This window comes from Petaurus breviceps, unplaced genomic scaffold, assembly GCF_028583685.1.
Source record: "Petaurus breviceps papuanus isolate PSGF00001 unplaced genomic scaffold, PetGlider_PUasm1.0 91041, whole genome shotgun sequence".
Lineage (NCBI taxonomy): Eukaryota > Metazoa > Chordata > Mammalia > Diprotodontia > Petauridae > Petaurus > Petaurus breviceps.
Window position 1 is genome coordinate 23,259,378 of NW_027187400.1, and position 21,574 is coordinate 23,280,951.

A 21,574-nucleotide genomic window follows, 5' to 3' on the forward strand; every position below is an offset into this window, starting at 1 on the left:
TCTCAGCACCTGGGCTCCCATTGTTTTCTGCTGAGTGTTTTTGCCGACTCGGATGAAATGTGTCTGGAAGCGATTACAAGGCCATCTCAGAAAGAATGGGCAAGAGGGACTCCATATGTGGCTGGTTGGATGAGGATCTATAGTGCGTGAAAATTGTTCCTGGGCCCTGAGGGCAAACCTCAGAGCGGCCCCTCGAGCTCAGGGCAGACAGAGCTGCTGTGATAACACGCACCATTGTCTGCTGTGTTCCTTGCAGGATTGGGTTCTGTTTGCATTTTTTAGGCTCAGCTATGTTGGTTCCTCAGTCCTGTGCCATTTGGGTTCTGAATTCTGAGACTGTACAGTCACGTCTTCCCCTAAGATGCTGCCAAAGTGACGTAAACGCCTTATTGTTATGAAACTGAGAGTATTCTCTCCTTCTGAGCACCACAGGATGTTCGTCTTTGGGATCAGTTATCTTTATTTGAATGGCAGCATTCATCATTTCACTACAGATCATTTTAGTGGAAAGAAAGCAATGCCTAGCTAATAGTACTTTTCTCCGGCATGGCTGGGAGGGCCTGATGTCCCAGGCTGTGCTGTGACGCGATGTTCCCTTCACTTGAGGAGCTCTTTGGGTGGCTGAATCCTCTCCTGTTAGTTATGGTTTTTGGTTTAGAGAATGGACCTCGTAAGAGGGGGACAGGATGGCGGGTCAGGGAGAATAGGAATGCAGTCTGCTTTCTGCCCAACAGAAGCTGCTTTGTAGGTGCTCGCTGTGCCACATCAGGAGCAGGCTTTCGAAAAGAGGCGTCACCTAGGAGATGATCCATCCTTGTGTCGAGGGAGTAGGTGGGAGGAATATGAAATGTTTCTCCGTCTTCTGCCTGAGCATCTGGGGTTTACTCTGCTATGTGCACCATGGGAGGAGCCACATACACAGAGCGTCACATTGGCTCCACATCGTCGCTGTCACTGCCCCCACTCCCACCCCCCACATGCCCACCCTCATCTGCCTGGCATCTGGTTCTTTTATCTTCCTTTCAGAAAATCCCAGAGACATTACTGATAGAGACACAGGCTTCCAGCAGGAAAGGGTAGTCCGAGCACTGGACAGAAGAATTGAGGGGGTCACTGAGGCCTTCCCCAACTTCTTAGGCTAAGTAGAGTGGAAAGCAAATTCTCGTGTTTTCAGGCACAATTCCTTGCAGACCTGGACCTCTTGCTATGATCCTTTGAGACCCTGGTTCTTGTCTGCTGGGAGCTCACCTTCCTTTGACCTGCCTTAAACTCGTCTCCAGCTCAGTCTTCCAGCTTCTCTCTCTCCAGCTGCTGCAGCAGCTCTCACTGGTGATTTTTTTGTGTAAGTCAGATTGACCTGGCAACCTTCTTTTCCATTATCGTTAGCAGCATTATCGGGACAAGTTAAATTTGAAATGCAGCCCTTAGATTGGAGCTAACACAGCACTTGTGGGGACTCAGCACAAAGAAATGTAAGCCTCTCAAAGTTATGTGGACCAGGGAATAGGACTTCAGAGGAAATTCAACTAATTTTCCATTTGGTAAACATTTATTGAACACCTTTTATGTACAAAGGGGAGAAAAACAGCTGTGTGGAACATAAGCTTCTGGAGAACTGGGGCTGCTGCCCTGTCTCTTCTTTGTATTGCCAGCATCTAGTCCACTGCTTGGCGCATAGTAGGTGCTTCATAAATGTGGGAATTGAACTGAACACTGGCCAAGTGAAAAAGGGTACACTGAACCATGTAGTGGTTTGTTTAATTCAGCTGGGGTCTGGTGGCCCTGCCTTTTCTTGGTACAGGATCCATTTCTACACTGGAGGGTGATACTGTACTCTGCTGGCCAGAGCTCCTGACAGGCTGTTCTCTTTTTAAACTCTTCTGATTGAGATATCAGTAAAACAAACACCCAGACTGGAAGCCAGACTCTGAAGCCAGCAACCCAAAACTAGCAAGGGGTGTGCAGCTGGGATGACTGCCTCTGTTCTCAGGAGAGGCCACCTTTTCTGTCCTGCTCTCCCTGGAAATATGTGTGTGTGATCGCATATGCTCCCCTCTCATGAATTTTTAAGGAAAGAATTGGTTGTCCAGATATGGTGGTACACCCCTGTAATCCCTGCTAACTGGGAGATGGAGGCTGGTGGATTGCTTGAGCTGCAGTGGGGCTACCACCGATTAGGTGTCTGCACTAAATTTGGCAGTGCAAATCACCACATGGTGATGCACTCCCTGGGAGCAGAGGGAGCACCAGGGCACCTCGGGAGGCACAAGGTCAGAAAAACCTCCTTCAGAGGAGGGATTATGCCCATGAGGGGCTGCCGCCCTTCCAGCTGGGGTGAGATGGAGAAGTCTCAGTCTCAAAAAATCACAAAGAGAGGAACAATTAGAGGTGGCTGGTCAGATGAAAATGTTATTTACTTTTGGAACAGGCTCCAGGTGACCTTGGTTCCAGAAGTGACTGTTCCTAAAGGTCCAGAGCCCACTGTAGGCTAATGGATAGAGAACATTTTTCCTATTTTCCAGCAGACTGCTTTCCCCTCCCTCCCAAGAGAAGCTTCCCCCTGCCCCCCAATATTGAAGCACACCACTCAGGCCAGCATTCCTGCTCTAATCCTGGTGGCATGCTGAGGAGAAAGAAGAAGAGAGGTTTGCCCACTGCTTATCCAAGGATCCTAGACAGTAGAGTTCATTCTTTCTCTCCTCTTCTTTCCAGTCTTTTTTCTCCTCTCCTCTTATAGTGTTAATCTGCTTGTTGAGCCGAGCCTCTGAGATGTTCAGCCCAGTTGTGCAGAGCCCAGTGATTGTGTGGAAGTTTTCTTTTGGAGTGTCTGCCCCCCAGGAGGCCATTCTTTCCTTTTGTTTAGTTCCCCTTTGCTTTCCTTATTTGTCTTAACTCCTAGCAGCCCACTGTTACCTCTGACTTAAATTCCTTGGCTTTCTAACCATAGGACCAAAGTTGGTTCCCTGCGGTTTCCAAAGGACAATACATTCCAGGCCTGTAAACAGAGGCAGTGTTGAGGAGGCAGAGGATTCCTTGAGGCCGGTTTGTTGGAGGCAAGGCTGACCAGGTTTAAGAAGGAAGGAAGCCAGACTTCCCAAAGAGGCAAGTCTGTAGGGCAGACACAGCCTTCTCACTCTGGACACAGTTTTCAGAGAAAGAAACCCTCCCTCTCTGTGCCTCAGCTTCCTCATTTTGCAAAGTATTTTGAGACAAGGTGATGAAAACTGGAAGGAATTTTGACAGACCGGCAGCAGGTATTTAAACACAGTACGTAGGGGCAGCAGTAGCTGATCTTTTGTCAGGGCCTGCTGTCCACAGGCACAGAAGCACACTGGTGCCTTCATTGTTCTCTCTGGTACTATCTCTGGTCTCTCCCTGCTTTTACAATGTCCTGGGTTTCCTGGAGTACTACATAGTACTTAGAGGTTCTTTCCCCTTATCCTAATAGACATAGTGGTTAGAGATCTGGGCTTGGTGTCAGAATCCTGACCCAGACCTTTACTAGCTGTGTGGTATGACCCCCAGCAAGGGATATAACCTCTTTTAGCCTCAGTTTCCTCAACTGTAAAAATAATAGCTCCTTCCTCCCAAGATGGTTGTGATAAGCAAAAATCAAATGAGAAAATACTTGGAAAATGCTTTACAGACTTTAAAACGCTATATAAATGCTAGTTGTTGTTGAAGCCTCTCTGATTTTCCTGAAGGCTTTATGTCATGCCATATTGTCAATGCACTGGACAGATAAAGATTAGAAATTTAAAGGAGCCATGGGTTTAAAAGTTTATTGTAGAGACAGAAAAATGTTGGAACATTTAAAACACAAAGTTTTTACGAAGTCAGACATCTATGTACACTATGAGCCTTGGTGCCACCCTTCTATGTCCTTCATAGTCAAGCTATTAGAGTCAAGCCCCCAATTGATTCCTTTTCTAACAAAATGAACAAAATTAGACATATTTACTATGAACATTTTTAGGCAGTGAGTCTGTTTTCTGAAGAAATCTTCGTTCTTCAGATCCCTGCCTAAGATAATAAAATATACTGCTGTTTCAACCTGTTAACTGCTTAGCAGTGTTTCCAAGCCAGTAACATTTAAATTAAAAAGAAAGACTGCATCCAAGAACCAAACTTGTTCTTTACAAATGACTTAAGTACAGTGAATTGACTTAAGCTTTCTTTCTCTCTCTGATTCCAAGGTTCCATAATTCTTCTTGGCTTGTAACCATGGTGCTTATTTTTGATAGTATTGGTCTTTGCTGCATTGCAGTGTGAAGTCTTAAATCAAAGCAATGTTTCTCTGAGTTTCTGTGTGTGTGTGTGTGTGTGTGCCCACTCACACACATGTACTAGACGTTTTTTAAATGACAGTTTTGAGATAAGGATAAGGTTTAAGAAAAACTGACATTATGGAACATTTAATTGTTTGGGGTTCTAGTAGAATGTTAAGTTTCTAAAAGAAATCAATCTACTTCTAATTTCAAAATTCTCTGACTAAAATTCCTGCTACCTGGTTCTAAAGAGTGAGAATGGATCTCTGTATTAATTTTCTGGGCTCAGATGTGCTGTGTTTTCATTGGACTGTGGCGAAATTCCTTGCCAGCAGCCCACGTACCTAGCAGTTACCCCATCCTCACTTAGTCTTGTGAGAGGTTCTAATAGTGACCTATGCCTGCTTCTCTCTGACTCCTCCCTGGAATCACTTTATGTACCTCATTCTTTTCTGTACTATATACCATGATTGAGGGCAAGGAGGTGAGATGCTGAGACTCTGATTGCAAGGCCCAGTTCCCTGGGGTTTCCTCTGAACAGCTAAGATATGGGCTAACTCACCTTCAGCAGAACAATTACTTTGCTAAAGAATCTTTGAGACCAAAAGCAATTTCATTGGGTTTTGAAATAGAAACTCTTTGCCACCCTCACCCTTTCCCCAACCTTCAGTATCTCTCCTGTGGTTTGAAATAATATAGTTCATTTTAGCAAGACATTTGTTTTCTGTCTTCACTTAATCCTGGCCCTGGAGAAAGTATAAGGCATAAACTCCTGATTACTTTCTCCTGAAACAAGAATCATGTGGGCAAAGACTAACCACAGGATCCCTTTGGAGCTGCGGCTGTGTCAGAAGCCACAGGCATTTGGGGCTAGTTCTGACCCATTGAGAAGAATGCCCTCGGAGTTGTAAATGCATCTCCCTATTTGCTGTCCCTACTGCTGGTACTGATTATGTGATGCTGGTGCTTGTTTGAGCCCGACAAAGGTTTGTACTTTTCTCCATGAAATGAGTGGTTTCATTGGTGCTTGATTACAGGTGATTTCCCATCCCTACCCCTACCTTACTACCTCATTGCCCACCCCCAGCCTTATTTGTCTCCTAGGATTCGGCACCTCTCTTGTAGTAGTGCAAGCTGCATTTTAGGGTTCAAAGTCTTCAGGGCGGATCTTCATCTCTACCTTCCTGAGGGAGTAGCTGGAGCCATGCCAGCCATACCAGGTGATGCCATCTGTGTGTTTGTTGTGCTCACCATGGCGATAATAAATCCCATTAAGGTTGGAGTCCGTGCAGCAATTATACCAGTATCCACCTGTCAGAAGAAGCAGATCAATTCTAATAAATTCGTGTCACTTAGTAAATAGGGACCTCACCCAAGTCACCTCTCTCTCTGGGCCCCACCTTCCTCATTTGTAAAACGAAGAGGTCAGACTGGATGACCTTTAGGGTCTAATGCTTTGGTCTTAAATGTTTTGAGGTTAGATGACATGGTACCAGTGATATGCCATGTTAATTCTGAACAACAGTAAGGTCGGGACAACCTATTGTAGCCCATAACAAAAACCCTAGATCCATATATCCGTGACATATTCCTCTCTCTATCCAGCCAGAACCACCTGCAGTCAGGATCCCTGCCCTTCCCTCCCACCTCACCTTTTCTGAGTTGAACACAGTTGTCCAAGCACTTGTCGTTGTCCTTGTCCTTGGTGCTGAAGGCTGTGTTGTTGTGATAAAGGAGAGCATCACGCCCTGCATTACCGCTGTAGTTCCCCACGAAGATTCGATAACTGTTCAGCTCGTTACTCAAGGTAAAATGACTATACTCAGCAAAGCGTATGTCCCCCTCCCAGTCCTGGTGGAGAGAGGAAGGAGTCCTATTTAGAAAGCTTACCAGATGGCCCTTTTCTCAGAGGTTAAGTGAAGTCCTCGCATTGTGTCTTTTTTCTTAGGTTTGTGTCTTTTCTGGCAGAGAATCTCTGAAAACATGGTTATCTCTGCTCCTTCCTTAACTGGAAGTCAGGAAGCCTAGGTTTTAGACCCAGCTTTATAGCTGGATTCAACATATAACCTTGAGCTAGCCTCTGTTCTCTGTTCTTCATTACCCTGTCTGTGGAATGTAGCTCATAATCCGTTGTTGCTGTCTCCTGCTCAGGGATGTCGTAAGATGAATGTAAAAACATAAATCGCCGTCTTGGAGAACCTTGGGGGGCAGGACTATAGCTCTCCATAGATGATTTTGTCCTAAAGAGAGCAGTTCCCTTGACCAGAATAAACTCCCAAAAGATAAGCAGAGCCCTGCCCCAGTGACCAGAGGCAGACTGTGCCCTGTCTGCATGCTGGATCCCTGCCCCTCATAGAGTTCATGCTAGTACTTACCTCCATCTCAATCCGCAGAGTGGTTGGGCGCCTGGACAGCCGGTAGATATTTTCATTCCCAAGCCAGAAATCCCCACGGATGTTGCCAAAGCCCATTTTGTATTGCTTCCAGTCTCGGTGGAAAGAGACAAGACCACTCTTCCGTCTCTGGATTATGGTCCATCCACCACCTGCAGTTGTCATATCACAGTATACCTGTGGAGGACAGGGTGGCACAGATCTGGATTGGTTGTCTAGCTGCCATGAACAAAAAATGAGTAATTCATGTGGAGGCTTTGCTAAAGATGCCTAATCCTTTCAGAATGCCCCCTTGGCTTAGATGAGAAATCACCTTTGGGGGGCAACTACAGAATGTCACATTGGCTCGATTTTATACAGTCATATTCTTCTATTGGGTTTCTTCCATTTCCCCCTCTAAGGCTGTGAATAATGTCTGCAGTCTCTGTCTCTGTTGAGTTGGGAACTGAAGAGGAAGGAAAATGTCAGTAATGTGCTTTGAAAGGCCTCACCTCAAGCTCAGGGCTTCCCAAGAACTCATCAGCAGGAAGTTTATACACACCGGAGATGCGATAATTCTTCTGGTAAAGTGAGGAACAGTCATAGACAGCATCTGTTAGAGAGGGGAGCAGAAACCATGGGGGATTGAGCATCTCAACACAAGGTGCTTACCTAGTGTGGGACTCAGTTTAAAACAAAGGAATTGGGCGGCTAGGTGGCACAGTGAATAGAGCACCAGCCCTGGAGTCAGCAGGACCTGAGGTCAAATTTGACCTCAGACACTTAACACTTACTAGCTGTGTAACCTTGGGCAAGTCACTTAACCCCAGTTAACCCCTCAAAAAAAAAAAAACCAACAACAAAGGAATTCACATTGGCATTAATTAGGTGAAAAGTTTTTTAATTTATTTAAACGTGGTCTGGTGTTGGTGATAAGGCAGCTTATCAAAGCGAACAGAGAGATGGCCTTGGAGTCGGTGAGATCTGACTTTACATTCCCCTCTGACATATACCAGCTGTGCAACCATGCGTAAAAGTCACTTTCTCCCCCATCAGTGTTCTAGGCTGAGTACTGCTCTGATAGAGGGGGCTTCCTACTTGTGAGCTCCCTTGTATTAATGAGATACGAAGGTCCAGCTCCTACCCCGTCCCGATATTGGGGATTGGTGTACCTTACCATTAGATCCAAACAAGTGATTTAACACCTTCAGAAATAGATGACTGGCTGCTGAAATAGAGCAGGGCCCCAGATGCAGCTGTTCAATAGCAGATTCTCCCACTAAATAGATACTAGCATGGAGCCAGGAAGCTCCACTTCTCCTGCCAAGGGCTGACTTAGGGCTGTGCGTCCTTGGGGCCAAAGCAGACAGATTTCCTTATTTTATTTAAGGTTTTCTTTTTCTTTTTTCTTTAATGTATTTGGATTAGAAGTATATCTTTTAAGTGCTAACACTGACTTTAAAATGCCAAATCTCTCCCATCAGATTTTCAAGTGTTTGAAGCACCAAAGTAGAAAATTTCTCCCAAGTGAATTCAGTATCAAATTAAATGGAGCGGCACCAGGATGCATCTCTTTGTAAAACAGGGTGCATCCTTGACTGGCTAAGAGGAAAAGGGGTCACAATGACTTGGGCCAGCCTGTGTCCTCCATCATCTGCCCTCTCTGTAGAGGGTAACTGCTAATGCAAACCAAGGCCATCATTACAGGAGATGGATTTCACGCTCTTTTAAAATCTAATCTCTCAGCCACTTAATACCCTAATTTCTCTCTCATCTTTAATAATGCCAAGCTCTTAGGCCACTGTGAAAACACCTTCAGATTAACCATTTGAGATCCACTCTGGCAGCATTATTAATAACATGAAAACTACAGTGCATTGGCTAGATTGACCTCTTCTCAGCTTGATGAAAGTGATTTTTGACTGTCCTTGAAGGCACTGCTCACTGTGATACACTTAGTCTTTTATCGCCGGCCCACCTACTCCCCCTTTCTGTGTTGGCAAGACCTGAGAACATTGTGGGAAGGACAATGGTCCCTGAGAAGAGCCTGGAGGAAGAAAGAATCCCATGGGCCCTTTTGATGCAGGGGGTATCATTCTGTTGACTCCTTTCTAGAACCCAGAGAGAGGAGCATGGAGGCATTTAAGAGGACAGATAATAATGTGTATATATGTACAGTGCTTCATATTTTGCAGTGTTTTAACATAAATGATCTCAGTCTGCTTGGCATCCTTGGGTATGTTGTCCAAGAAGGTGGCTATCCACGAATCTCTCCATAGCCTATGGAGTGGTAATGATGGAATAAAACAAAAAATCTTCTCCTGGGGCAAGAAATCTGGCAGGAGAGTGAATGAGGTCAATTTTCAAGGAAAGGTACACTCCAGATCTTTCCCTTGCATGGCAAGCTGTCCCTTTTAGCGTTTCTCTAACTCTTAGGAGAAGAACTAGCCTAGTAGGAAGTATGTGTGTTTGTTAGGCTTTGCCAGCCCTTTCCCCCAAGGGGGATTGTTTCCCCACTGCATCCAGAAAGGGTCCCCATCCTCTGTGGCTTTGTCAGTCAGTCAAGAAGTATCATGCCAGGCACAGTAGGTCCTGCCCAACGAGATAGACAGTAGAGAAAAGCCAATTTCAGAAGGAATGGCATTGGAGGTAAAGGGATTCCTCCCAGTGATTCCAAGGATGCGGTTGGTGATTGGTGTGGACTCTGCTTGTGGGGGGGGGGGGGGGGGGGGTCCAGCAAGCGGGCCCAGAAGAGAGGAAGTGCTGATAGAAGGGGTGTTGCCTGACTCCTCCTCTGCCTGGGTTTCATTTGCAGGTAGCATTGCTACTCTTCTGTAAAACGGCCTGACAATGCGTAGCTGACCCCAAAGACGGATTCAGGAGGCAGCTGCTTGGAAATAGCTTTTTGCATGTTGGCCTGTTTTTAAAAGTTTGCCAGATTATTTCATGTGAATATGTTCTTTTTGAGCCAACTTGAAACCAGTGATGTGTTCGTTAGAATTAGCCTATGTTGAAAGATTAAGTTTCTTTGGCCTTTGATCCATATTGAGCATAATACCCTTGTTATGGGGAAAGATCAGATACCCACAGAACCCTTGTCAGCTTGCAAATAAGCATGTACTATAACAGCTCTCTCTAGTTCTAACAAAGACTTTGAACATCAACTAGACTGAGCCAGACAGAAACTGCAGATCATTTTGTTTGATCATTTAAAAACAAACCCTGCTACTATAGTCCTATTCTACTTCTCTGTGGCATGGAAGTAACATTCCTCAAACATTTCCAGCAGGGTTCAAGTTTTGGCAGGAACTAAGCTGGAAGGAGTTTGTGGAAGGTTCCAGAGATGGAGTGTAGGTCTGTCTTCCAAGGATGAGCATAGCTAAAATCAGAGGCTGATCCCCAGGGTGCTGGCAGTGGGATCATGGATTATTCCCAATGAAGCAATTCATAAAGACCATCTCACAGGTTATAGAGAGTGCAAATAGCATTGGGGATGGGGATGGAGGACTGCCTCGCTTCAACAAAATCAGATCCACACAAACCCTCCCCTCTGACCTTATGCCCATTTCATTTGTGGGTGAGCTTAGGGAAGAGACAGAAGTGGGAGATAAGGGGAAACTTTTTGGTACCAGGATGTTCTGAATTCAAAAAGGTAACTCAGAAAAGCTTTGGCTCTATTCAGTTGGCTGGGTACCAGGCAGAGAAGACAGAACGAGAGAAGGTCATGGGTCCCCACTGGCTAATAGAAGGTTTGGCTAATTATTTCATTTGTAAGGAAGGGGCACTGGGCATGGAGACCTGTGTTCCCTTACTGACTTGCTATGTAACTCTGGACGCATTGCTTCCCTTCTTGGTACAGAAAAAGCCATGTTTGAACCTTCCTGTCTCCTAATGATGGGAGGACGAGAGGGAACTGCGAAGTTATTGGCAATCTTTGAAAGGAAATAGAAATGCAAGAGAATTAAGCTGACCCCTTGGTAAAGAGGGGTGGGGAGTGCATGGCCCCCAAAGAGTGAAGAGCTCTGTTCAGGGGATCTTGGGTTTCTTGCGTGGGGGCAATGAGGGATGTCATGGCTAATTAAGAGGGCCAGGGAGGGGAAGCTTCCCCCTTACCTGCTGAGGTCTGGGTGACCGTCTGGGCTGCCTGGAGCTGCATCATGTCAATCTGGTTATTCAGCTGGGAGAACTTGCTCTCGGCTTCGGTGAGGCGCGTGGCCATCTGCTTGGTGTGGCTCTCCAGCTCCATCACCTGCATGACCACGTTGACCCAGTCGCTCTCCTGCTTTTTGCTGAGCACCCCCAGCAGGCTGGTCAGATTGGCGATCTGAGCCTTGAGCTCCCTCGCTTCCTCACAGCAGACAGCAGCCTTAGGGGGCTTGCGCTTTGGGGGCTTCTCTAGCCATGCACGCTGACTGGCAAAGCTTAGGGTTAAGACAAGGAGCCAGGCCAGAGAGCTGAGCGTCATGTTGGGCATGTGATCTGTGTGGATGGGGGGGCTCTTGAAGCAAACTATTAAAGATTGCTAAGAACTTTAGCAAATTGGAGCCCTCAGTTTGCTCTCAGGCTTTCTTTTTTCTACTGCTCTCTTTATTATCCAGTGATCTTTCTTTTCCCTTCGAGGCCCTTTTTTTCCCCCGAAGCTTGAGTTCCTAAGGGGTATTCCTTAACCCTCCTCCTAAAGCCTTCATTCTCTACAGAACCAGCATCTTAAATATATTTGCTTTCCATACCTCCGCCCCCACTGTGGCCCTGGTGCTAGCCCCTCCCACCCCATCTGGGAGGATCAGGTGCCTATTGGGTGGAGTCCTATGACTTGGGCCAGAGGAAGGGGGAGGAGGGACAGAATGCAGAGAAAGCATGAGTCTTTTTCCCTTGTGGGAACAATCTCTGAGCTGAAAGGGGACTGGAAACTAGTGAGTTTCCAGTTAGCTTAGCCTGTTGGATTGTGACCCTGCCAGAGCCTGGCGGGTCTGTATTAGAGAACAGACTGGGGTCAGGACAGGGTCCAAATCCAGCTCTAAGAATTATGTAAGGTGAGGGCAAAAGGGATCCAACTGGAAACGAGAATCTCTATTCATCCAGGGAGTCCTGTGAATGTAATTCATGTTGTGTTAACCAGAATCAGTTGTCTTGTATGTGTGACTTTTTGTCAGAGCACTGAATGCTTTTTAAACTAGATCAGTTATTCCTTTGTTTGATTATCACTCCTTATGTAGCAAAATCCCTGCTCTACCTGGATCTTAACACTGTCTTATACTTATTTAAATATTCCTCAGCTGCCTTTCCCTGTAACTTTTCTGGAAGTCTGAACTAGGAATCTTTCTAATGATTTAGAAGAATCCCAAAAACGTACTAGAGATGAGTCTTTGAAAAGAAAAGTTGTAATTTGTCCCATAGGACCTGCCCTCTTGATACAATTTCTCCCCTTTTACACTCACTGTCTAAGACTTGTCATCTTGCAAGAAGGTCTGTACAAAACCAGAGTGCATGTGAATATGGATCACTATGTCTTAGTGAGGAAAAGAAATCAAGACTTTGTGGATCCCTGGGGTAGATGTCATGTTTCAGGCACACTCTGAGATCAGTGTCACCAACAACAGCCACCAGGGAAGGTCGTCAGCCTGAAAAACAACCTACTGCTGATCCCGCTGCTTTTTAGTGTTCTCCTCTTCCAGTCATCTGGTATTGGCTTCTCTGTTTTACATGTTGTATCCTTCCAGGAGAATGTAAACTCCTTGAGGGCAGGGACTGTATTTCTTTTTTTGTCTTTGTACCCCCAGTGTCTTGCACACTAGGCACTTAAACGTTCATGGAATTTTGTTAAACTCCCTCCAGGATTTCCTTCATCCTCTTCACGTAAGGGACAGTGACTCTACCCTACCCATAAGAATGCACCTCTTAAGAAGGGAGCAGGCTAGGTAAAGGAAGAAAGAAGGGCTGCCCTAGCATTGTGTATTAAGAAGACATTCGTTCAAGCAGCCCAGGAACAGAGAGGGAAAGAACACTGGGGCGAAGAGTGGAACCAGTCCTCAGACTGGTTATCTGGACATCTGCCAGGATTCACTCGTGCTTTCTCAGTCCTTCCTTTCCTCTCCTCTTCGCCTCTCTCTCTTCCTCTGTCTGTCTCTTCCCTCTCCTCTGCTTTTCTCCTCTTCTTCTGTCCACCCCCCCCCCCCCAAAGCAGAGCACCTAATATTTCCTTGCCTACCTTTTATAAAGTAACAATTTCATTCTTCAGAAGGTGAGTTAACCAGTGAAGGGAACATCTCTTCTGGATCTGATTCTCACCAATAATGAGGTTTTTGGAAGGTAGAAATCAGGAAATCCTTTCCATCTTAGAATTTTTGAAAGAGGAAAGGAATGTTTGGAATGGACTGAGATATGGACTTCATTTTGGCAGGGTAAATTTCAGAGTTCAAAGAAAAGAGAGTTAAAATTCTGTAGGGCAGATCAGCCTAGGAGGGATAGTAAGTTTTCAAGAAAGAAATTCTGGAGATAACAAAAACTAACAGTTACAAAGAAAGAGGAAAATTGTCTTTTTAACAAAAAATGTGGATGCATAGGAAACTCACTGACCAACTTAGATCTTTAAAAAAACGCACACATACTATAGAAACAATGATAGAGAACAAGAATGAATGTGAAAATATGGCACAGTTTTAAGAATGTCAGGAGTGCTAAAACTCTTAAAGCTGAGATGGGTAAGGTAAGGCAAGGGCAACAAAAAGGATTTTTTAAAAATTGTTTTAGGAGGACTATAGGAAGGAGAGGCCCACTCTACTGTCTAGGATAGGAAGGTAGGGAACAGCCTAGGAGAGAGACGCAAGGCATTGCCGCTGAAACCTTATTTTAATAGTTCTGGTTTTCTCTGTTAAGAAGGACACATTCTGGACTAGAAAGGCCAAAACAAAAGTGGGCCAGCAGGAAGTGACACCCAAAATGAGTAGGGAGATGGAGAAAGAGCGCCCAGCCGCCTTTGAGGTCAGTGCCCCAGGCTCCGAAGCAAGGTGGCCTTGGGTACGAGCTGTGAGCATTCACCCCCCATCGCTCATCTTTGAAAGGTCATGGAAAGCAGCAGATACCGTGGAACTAGAGAAGGCAAATGTCCTCATCTTCAGAAAAGGGAAGAAAATGGAGGCTGAGGACCAAAGGCCAGGCAAGTTGGCTTTGATTCTTAGCAGAATTCTAGAATGTCTTTTTTAAAGGGATGGTTGTTGAATCAGCTAGTGAGGAAAGTAGGGATTATAAAAAACCAGCATGTGTTTGTCAAGAACAGCTTATGGCAAACTACACTTATTTCCTTTTTGGACACAATTACTGGACTTGCTAGAACAGACAGGTCCTCTAAGTGTAGTTTGCCTAGATTTTAGCTCCCTTTTGACTGCTTCCTGTGGAAAATATGGAAGGATGTGAGCTCTAGATGATAGTACAGTTAGGAGGTTATGGAATGACCGGAACCAATGAGTAGTTAGTTATTAGTGGTTTGATATCAACTTGGAAAGAGGTCACCAGTGGAGACAGTCAACAGACAGATATTAATAATCCCCTACTGTGTGCCATGGACTGTGTTAAGTGCTGGAACCCCATAGAAATTGACTTCACAAGTACAAGATGGGCAGGCATGACTGGACATCAGTTCATCTGAAAACACTATGGGACCTTTAGTGCACTGCCAGCCCAGAATGAGTCAGCAGTATAGTATAGAAGCCAAACATGACTTCAGACCACATTAAAAGAGGCATAGTATCTAGGACTGCAGAAACAGTAGCCTCTGCACTGACCAGACTTTATCTAGAGCACTGTGTTCAGTTTGGGTTAGCATTTTTGTTGTGTATCAGTCATTTTTGGTCGTGTCTGACTCTTCATGACTCCATTTGGGGTTTTCCTGGCAGAGATACTGGAGTGGTTTGCCATTTCCTTCTCCGGCCCATTTTACAGATGAGGAAACTGAGGCAAACAGGGTGCCGTGACTTGCCCAGGGTCACACAGCTAGGAAGTGACTGAGGCTGAATTTGAGCTCAAGAAGTCTTCTTGACTCCAGGTCTGGTGCTCTATGTGCTACGCTGCCCCTCGCTGCCAATAAGTGCATTGATATGCTGGAGAGCATCCACAGAAAGACGGCCAGAATGGCGAGAGGCCTTGAGAGCTTGCCTCATAGGGACAGGTTGAGAGAACTGTGGCTGTTTCCTCTGGGGAAAAGAAGACTTGAGGATGACAGAATGACAGATATCTTCCCAGTGTCTGGAAGGCTGTCAGGTGGAAAAGGGACCAGGCCTGGCCTGCTTGAACCCAGTGGACATTACAAATAGGGAAAGTGAGGTTTGATTTACTGAAGGGGTCCCGGCCTCCTAACAGCTGGCACTATCCAGAAGGGAGATGGATGGTCTGCCTCTGGACATCACTTGAACCTCACTTGAGGCATTCAAGAGCTTAGTGATCACTGCTTGTTGAATGGAATGTCAAAAAGATTCCAGAGGTCAGGAGTGGTTTGAACTGATTAGTGGAGTCCTTTCCAACTCTGAAATTGTGCAAATACTAAAAATCATGACCTGCAATACCCATAGCCCCAAAGTCAGATCTCTCTACCTTTCTGGGCCCTTTTCCATATGCAGAGTGTCTCTCAAAGGGCAAATTCTTTTTAGGTCACTAGAGATACCCTCGTGGGCCAGGATTGACCAGGCTGGTCTGTTACCTCAGGTTCAGTATTAGAATGAAGTAAGACATTAGTCTTATTGAACAAGATGGACGTCTTAATGAACAAAAGATTTACTTCGCTGTAACAGGGGAAGGACATTCAGAGCAGGGAAAGAGCGTTAATGGAAGTTATATAGCCTCGATTCAGCTGAGCCTAGCTTTCTTGTGCCAGGCTTGGTCACACTGCTGGTCTTTGGTCAGAAACCTGAAGGAGGAGCTCTAGCCTTTCACATGCTGACTTTTTGTGTGCTCAGACCCCCAGGAAGCTGCGTCAACAGGCCAGGCCTTATTCCTCTAAGCCAGTTAGATCTTGAGGACAGTTTCAGTACCTTTTAAGGAAAAAATTAGCCTAATCTCCATGGAGCAGAGCCTTAGGATACTAAGCCCACCACAGATACTAGATGTGATTTTTCATGTAAAAGAAAGAGCAAGAGATCATCAAGGGATGCCCAGGTTTGTTTCCCACATCCCTGGGCTGCTGCCATATGCTAAAGTAAGGAGTTCTTGGCAGCAAGAACCTTATCATCCTATAGCAGCCCATCACCACAGCCTAAAGCCACTGTTCAGAACGGGCACCCAGAACAAGTCTGCCTGTCTTGGCTTCTGGCAGCACTGGTTCCTCATGCCCCCAAAAACCTGCACTCAAGTTGTCGGCCTCCACCTCAGGTCCCCTGGGCCCCGAGAAGATGGTTTCATTGATCTCCTAGCCTCCAGATGGGATTATGTCTCTTTGAACACTAAATCTTTAAGTGATGTCTTAGCATCTGCTTTGGCAAGCAGATTTAAAGGGGAGATTGGAGTTTGTTGACTTACTGTCCATTTTTTCTCATCTGTTTCTAATATCCTCCAGCCAGGAAGGGGTTCTTGGTGGGTGCCCATGCATATACTGACTCTCACCTACTCCTGCCAGCCCTGTGATAATCCTTTCCAGGAAAGGTGATGAGTAGTTAGACCCTATGAAGTATCTCAAATTCAGTGACCATGCCTCTTTCTTGACATCTGCTTCCTGGAAACAAACCCTTGATGCTTACATAAGGTTCCTTTCAACAGTTGGATTTTTCCTGAGTTGCTGAAGGTTTTCTTCCCAAGTTGTTTAGCTGCCTGAATGTAAATAAATCTGAAGATTGGAAAAGTGAGCCAGGGAAGGAAACACCCCATGCCAAAAAATTAGGTTTTCCAAAACAGACATAAACCAAGAGTCCCCTCTTCCCTGCATTGCTCCAGAGGTGAAAATTAAGCTCTGGTTTGGAACAGAAGCCGTTCAAGTATACCTAAATATTGGGAAGGAAGGGGGAGCATTCTTTACTTTCTTTTACTGTGTCTCAGACTTCCAGTTAGCATCTTCATTCAACTGTTCTTTGATAGCCATGACATATTTCTGCAGGCAAAGTAAGAAAAATGGGAAATTTATTCTGGAGATCCTATGGCTCTTCCCCTTTCCCCCCACTGGTGATGAAGCACCATTAAAGGACCTGAGGAAATGAGCCTTACATTTTTTATGGGAGAAAAAACCAGTTCTCCTTCCATTTTGCACAGAAGGATTTAGATGTTTTGTGGCAAGGTGAATGCTTGTTTTTACAGAGGGATTTGGAGCCTGTACCAGGCTGGGAATGTCCTTGAAGTGGTCCATCCATCTCCCACCTTTTGGTGGGATGTGCCTAGCCTATTCTTGAACATCTCTGAGGAAGAAATTTGGTATTTAATTCCTGTGTCTCCTAGCCCTTTAACAAGTATCAATTTCAGTGTAGTTGAGATAAAGAAGGTTCTAGGATCAGGTAAATATTTGCCATCCTAGAAGAATCTACCTTTTGAATGACTGTGACTGTGTTAATACTTGAACTCTTTGGAAATCTTTTCCAGATGCACAACTTAGTTCATTGACAAGGCTGGATTGACTGCCTTGTGAGGGGGGGCCTAAGTGGCTAAAGCCCCAAGGACTGGCTTTCTTCTGAGCTGGGGAAGACAAAAGACAACCTCTGAATGGGAAACAGAGGGAAGGATCTTTCAGTTTCGGGAAGAGTTTTCAAAATCTAGAAATGAAAGAAGAAAAGAGCCCTGGAGAGGGAGAAACAGAATGAGGGAAAGTGGCGTTCGGTCACCCAGATATTCACATTCTTCTTCATTGTTGTCATTCAGTCATTTTTCAATTGTGTCTGACTCTCCATGACCCCATTTGGGGTTTTCTTGGCAGAGATACTGGAGTGGTTTGCCATTTCCTTCTCCAGCTCATTTTATAGATGAGGAAACTGAGACAAGCAGGGTAAAGTGACCTGCCCAGGGTCACACAGCTGGTAAGTGTCTGAGGCTGGGTTTGAAGATGAGTCTTCCCAACTCCAGGCCTGGTGCTTTGTGCCCTGTGACACTACCTATGTGCCCTAAATTTGGGGGGGTTTTTTCCCATTTTTTGTTTTGTTTTTGTTTTTTTGTAAGGCAATCCAGGTTAAGTGACTTGCCCAGGGTCACACAGCCCTAAATTCTCCTTTATCCCTACCTAGTTTCCTCAGCTTTGTTCATTTTTTCCTTAGTCCTTTTCAGGCATGGGAACTAGTCCTCAGCCTTCTCATAACAAACTCTTCCATAGAGAATTCAGTTAAACATTTATTGAGTACCACTGCATGCTGGGCACCTAGGAAGACAAGTGCGATTCAGCCCCCGCCTCCCAGGAGCATTCGCTCCAGTAAGAAGGGGAGGCACAGGCGCTTCTTGGCAATTCTGGAGTTTCATACTATTCCTGCTCCCCATCCCCCCGAGTGGTTTGCTCTGTCATGGACCTTTGCTTCAGGATGTGCAGATAACTCATTATAGCGTTACTTTGCAGCATCAGAGACAGTGCAGATCTTAGCATCGGGTGTGATAAGGCCAGGACAAAAATGAGAGCTCCTCACAAAGCTAGCCTTTCCTCTGTGATAGATGTGTCCTTTACATACTGTCCTTCCACCGAGAGAGACCAAATGCCTCCATCACTAGAACCTCCAGAAATGGCTGCTGACCCCAGCCCAAGGGAAGCTAGGACACAGGACAGTCAATTCCTGCTCTGGGCTGCCCCCAGGAGTGAGGATGCTTCCCTCCAGGCTGGTGATCTGCCATCCTGTCTGAGGCAGGACTGAGTGGAAAACAGAGCGGTCATTCTTTAAGAATGTAGCCGAACTTGAGACAGTTGTGCCTGAACAGCCGATTACCAGCGAGGAAAGCTAGGCCGCCTGTGTGGAGAGAGCTGGAGCCGGCCCGAGCACTCTCAGGAGACGGACAAAACTTAGCTCACAGCATCTTAATTCTAAACACATGTCCCAAAGGTGTTGACACTGTGCTGCTTGCAAGGGCAAGGCTGGATTTAACAGTTGGCTTCCAGGAAAAGTACCCAGCCCTGTTCCTCCCTCTCTTCTGCTCCCCCTCCTCCCCAGCACAGAGAAGGAGCATTTGGTCCAGAGAAGTAAGGATCTGCTCAGAAAACACTCACTTCAGAGCCTGTCAGTATGCCACCAATAATCTGTACCCCTCTGGAAAAGCTCATGCGAGCAGAGTGGAAAGGAAACTCTTTATATAACCAAAGCACAAGCAACAGATTGTGACTTTATAGCTTCACCCTTCTAACACTTAAGTGCCTTCTATTCAGCCTTACCCACAAAATCAGATCTTTTACCCATAGTCAGTAGAGCTTGTTTATTTTTGGCTTCTACTAGCCTCCTATAGGCTCATGAGAGAACAAATTGCCTTTTCAAGACCCGAAGCAGGCTGTTCTTTATGTGGCGCAATATAATTTATTGGTGACACATCGCCCCAAACCATCAGAGTACAGCTGTAGGGTAGGTCTTCTGCTGTTAATTGGAATTCAGGTACAGAATTCTCTGGGCTCCCTCATTGCTCCCAGGCCTTTGTGGGGAAGGTTGAACTAGGTACATGTAGTTGCAGACCCTTCCCTCTGACACGGTCCAGGCTGCCCTGCCCCTGACTCCAGATTTGATCAAGTACTGGTAGGCCTGTCAAGTGAACATGTGGAGCTGTCCGACTGCGGGCAGGGTACCCAGAAGGGTAGTGGGAGCAACCACGTCACTGCCTGGTGGAGAAGCATCTTTGGCAACAAACAGATGCCAGCCAGGTCCTGCCTGATTAAGCCGTGTTTGTGAGCCCATCTGGAATAATAGACCCCAGCGGAAACAAAGCTTCAGGAAGGCTGCCATCAGTCTCCCTCTCTGGCTTCTTGTTTACCTCTACAATGGAAGCAAAGAACCCAGGATGACAGGCCCTTTGCATCCGCTCGGGGCCCACTCTGTCAGCCCCTTTTTTCTTCCCTTTCTCCTTCCTGACAGCAGATTCTTGCCAACAGTTCCCCTCCAAGCAGAGAACACTTCATTTTCCTCTGGATGTGAGAAAGCAGCAAGGACAGGGAGGGGTGGGGGGAGCAAAAGGAGAGGCAGCACCAGAAAAAGGAACAGTGCTCATTGTTGTAGAATAAAAGATAATGGCCAATTTGTCAGGAAGTGGTGACAAGAAAGATAAAGTTGGAAGTAATTAACTGGCTGACACTCTGGGAGTGACGCGCCTGCCAATAGCTCCCTAAATCAGCCCGAGCCCCGGAGATGTGACAGGCGTTTATCATTTTTACAGCACGCCTCTGACAGGGCCCTCGGCTGCAAACCAAGCCCGCCAGATTGTGTTCGTCCACAGTCGGGATGGCGCAGCCACCTTGCGCCAGCTTCAGCCCCGCTGAGCCTTCCTTTTAGCTAAGGATGCCTGGAGAGGGCTCAGCTTCCCCGGCTCACCTTGGTGCACCAGGTTCATCATTGGCAGAGCTTACCTTTAGTTAGGTAGTCCTCACTCTGGAAGGAAAGTCTACTAGACTTGGGGTGGGGGGGAGGGAGAGTCTAGCCCTGGAACAGCCTGATGGTCTGACCTCAATAGCACTTCACCCACCTCTGTGCCATGAGCTCCTTTGTCCTCTGGGAAACAGATGGGTTTTCCCCCTCTCTTGTGCTTTTTTCTTCCTCCCCAGTCCTCTCTCCTGTCCTTCCTCTCAAACTTCCCCCCATGGCTGCCAGTTTTACATCTCTTCCAGACAGACACATCTGAGATTACTTAGAGGAAGGTGAAGATATACAGCAAGATTCCTTTGCGTCTGGGCCGCTCTGGGGCCAAACTTTAGGGAATCTGTTGTCATTTGTCCAAGGCTGGGCACCTCGCAACTAATCTATCTCATCTCATTTCCAGCACCTAGTCATTTGGTTCACTTAGAGCTCCAAGGACATGGGGTTCTCCGGCCTGGACACCTTGCTGAGAAAGCCTCCGTTCTTTTCCTTCCCCTCCTATTGGAGGGGATAAAAAGTGATTCTTCTAAAATCCTTGACACAAATCAATGAAATTATGATCCTCTCAGACCCCTGAGTCCTATTTTCACCTGCCTCTGAATTTAAGTTGGGTGACTGAGGATTTTCAGTCTCTCCCTTGCTTTTGCCTGCAGTCTGCATTTAAATGGGTGAAATACATGTCAAGTCACACTCTCCCTCCCTGCAACATTTCAAAAGCTCTCACTTCACTTTCTCCCTTAATTGCTGTCTTTTCCCTTTCAAATCACCCCAATCAAAAGGAGATCAACTTGCCTTTCATTTCCTCAGGCTCTTCCTTCTACTTTATTACCAAAGTCCTCCAGAAGTTAATTGTGTGCCTGATGAAGACAGGACCCAGCCTCCCAGCCTTCTACTCTGTCTCCTGTAGAGATAACAAAATGGTGTTTATAATATACTGAACACAGTCTTTGTGAGAGAGGAGTGACAGAAAGAATATGATGGAAAATACCCGCCAGCACAGAACATTCTGAGGCCCAAAAAGCAGTGTCGGGCTTGTCCCCCAAACTTAGTAGGTTTGAAATCTCATCCAGACTGTATAGCAGCACTCTTAACAGCTGGCTTGTATGTGCTTCCTGCTAAACCAGGGGGATTCACAGCATTCTTACTTGTTAGGAGACCAGATGAGATGCAGGTTGTGGTCCACCCTGGAAACAGCCGAGAGAGCCCAGGCCCAAAGATACTTGGGTAGCAAACAGGAACGTCCCCACAAAAGTCTAATTGTAGCCCCAGTAAAACCTAGGAGCTCTCCCAGATGTGACTGTAACCTGCCTGACTGTGCACTTGGCAGCAGTGTTGGGGTTGATGTAAACCAGCCATTGCATCACTTTGCTTTTAATAGACTTAAGGTCATCAGGAAGGGCAAGGACTTTTGCAAGAGATAGAGTTGAAATCTGGAGGA

General features: G+C 46.1%; 2 protein-coding genes across 3 annotated transcripts in view; one reads left to right on the forward strand and one right to left on the reverse strand.

Moving 5' to 3' along the window:
- Positions 1-21,574, forward strand: part of MTOR (mechanistic target of rapamycin kinase) — a 113,146-nt gene that overhangs the window by 38,860 nt on the left and 52,712 nt on the right. The window lies entirely within an intron of this gene.
- Positions 2,342-11,162, reverse strand: ANGPTL7 (angiopoietin like 7). The gene is made up of 5 exons (XM_069078432.1): positions 10,754-11,162; positions 7,153-7,253; positions 6,644-6,838; positions 5,921-6,119; positions 2,342-5,579 (listed from the first exon to the last, which is right to left on the reverse strand). The coding sequence occupies exons 1-5, from the start codon at positions 11,112-11,114 to the stop codon at positions 5,410-5,412; spliced, it is 1,026 nt and encodes a 341-aa protein (XP_068934533.1). The 5' UTR covers positions 11,115-11,162; the 3' UTR covers positions 2,342-5,409.

Excerpts from the sequence above, each read along its gene's own strand:
- ANGPTL7 (XM_069078432.1), bottom strand. The coding sequence starts at position 11,114 with ATGCCCAACATGACGCTCAGCTCTCTGGCCTGGCTCCTTGTCTTAACC. Across the intron at positions 7,254-10,753 it reads GGTCACCCAGACCTCAGCAG|ATGCTGTCTATGACTGTTCC; the intron begins GTAAGGGGGAAG and ends CCTCTCTAACAG. Across the intron at positions 6,120-6,643 it reads CTCTGCGGATTGAGATGGAG|GACTGGGAGGGGGACATACG; the intron begins GTAAGTACTAGC and ends TCTCTCCACCAG.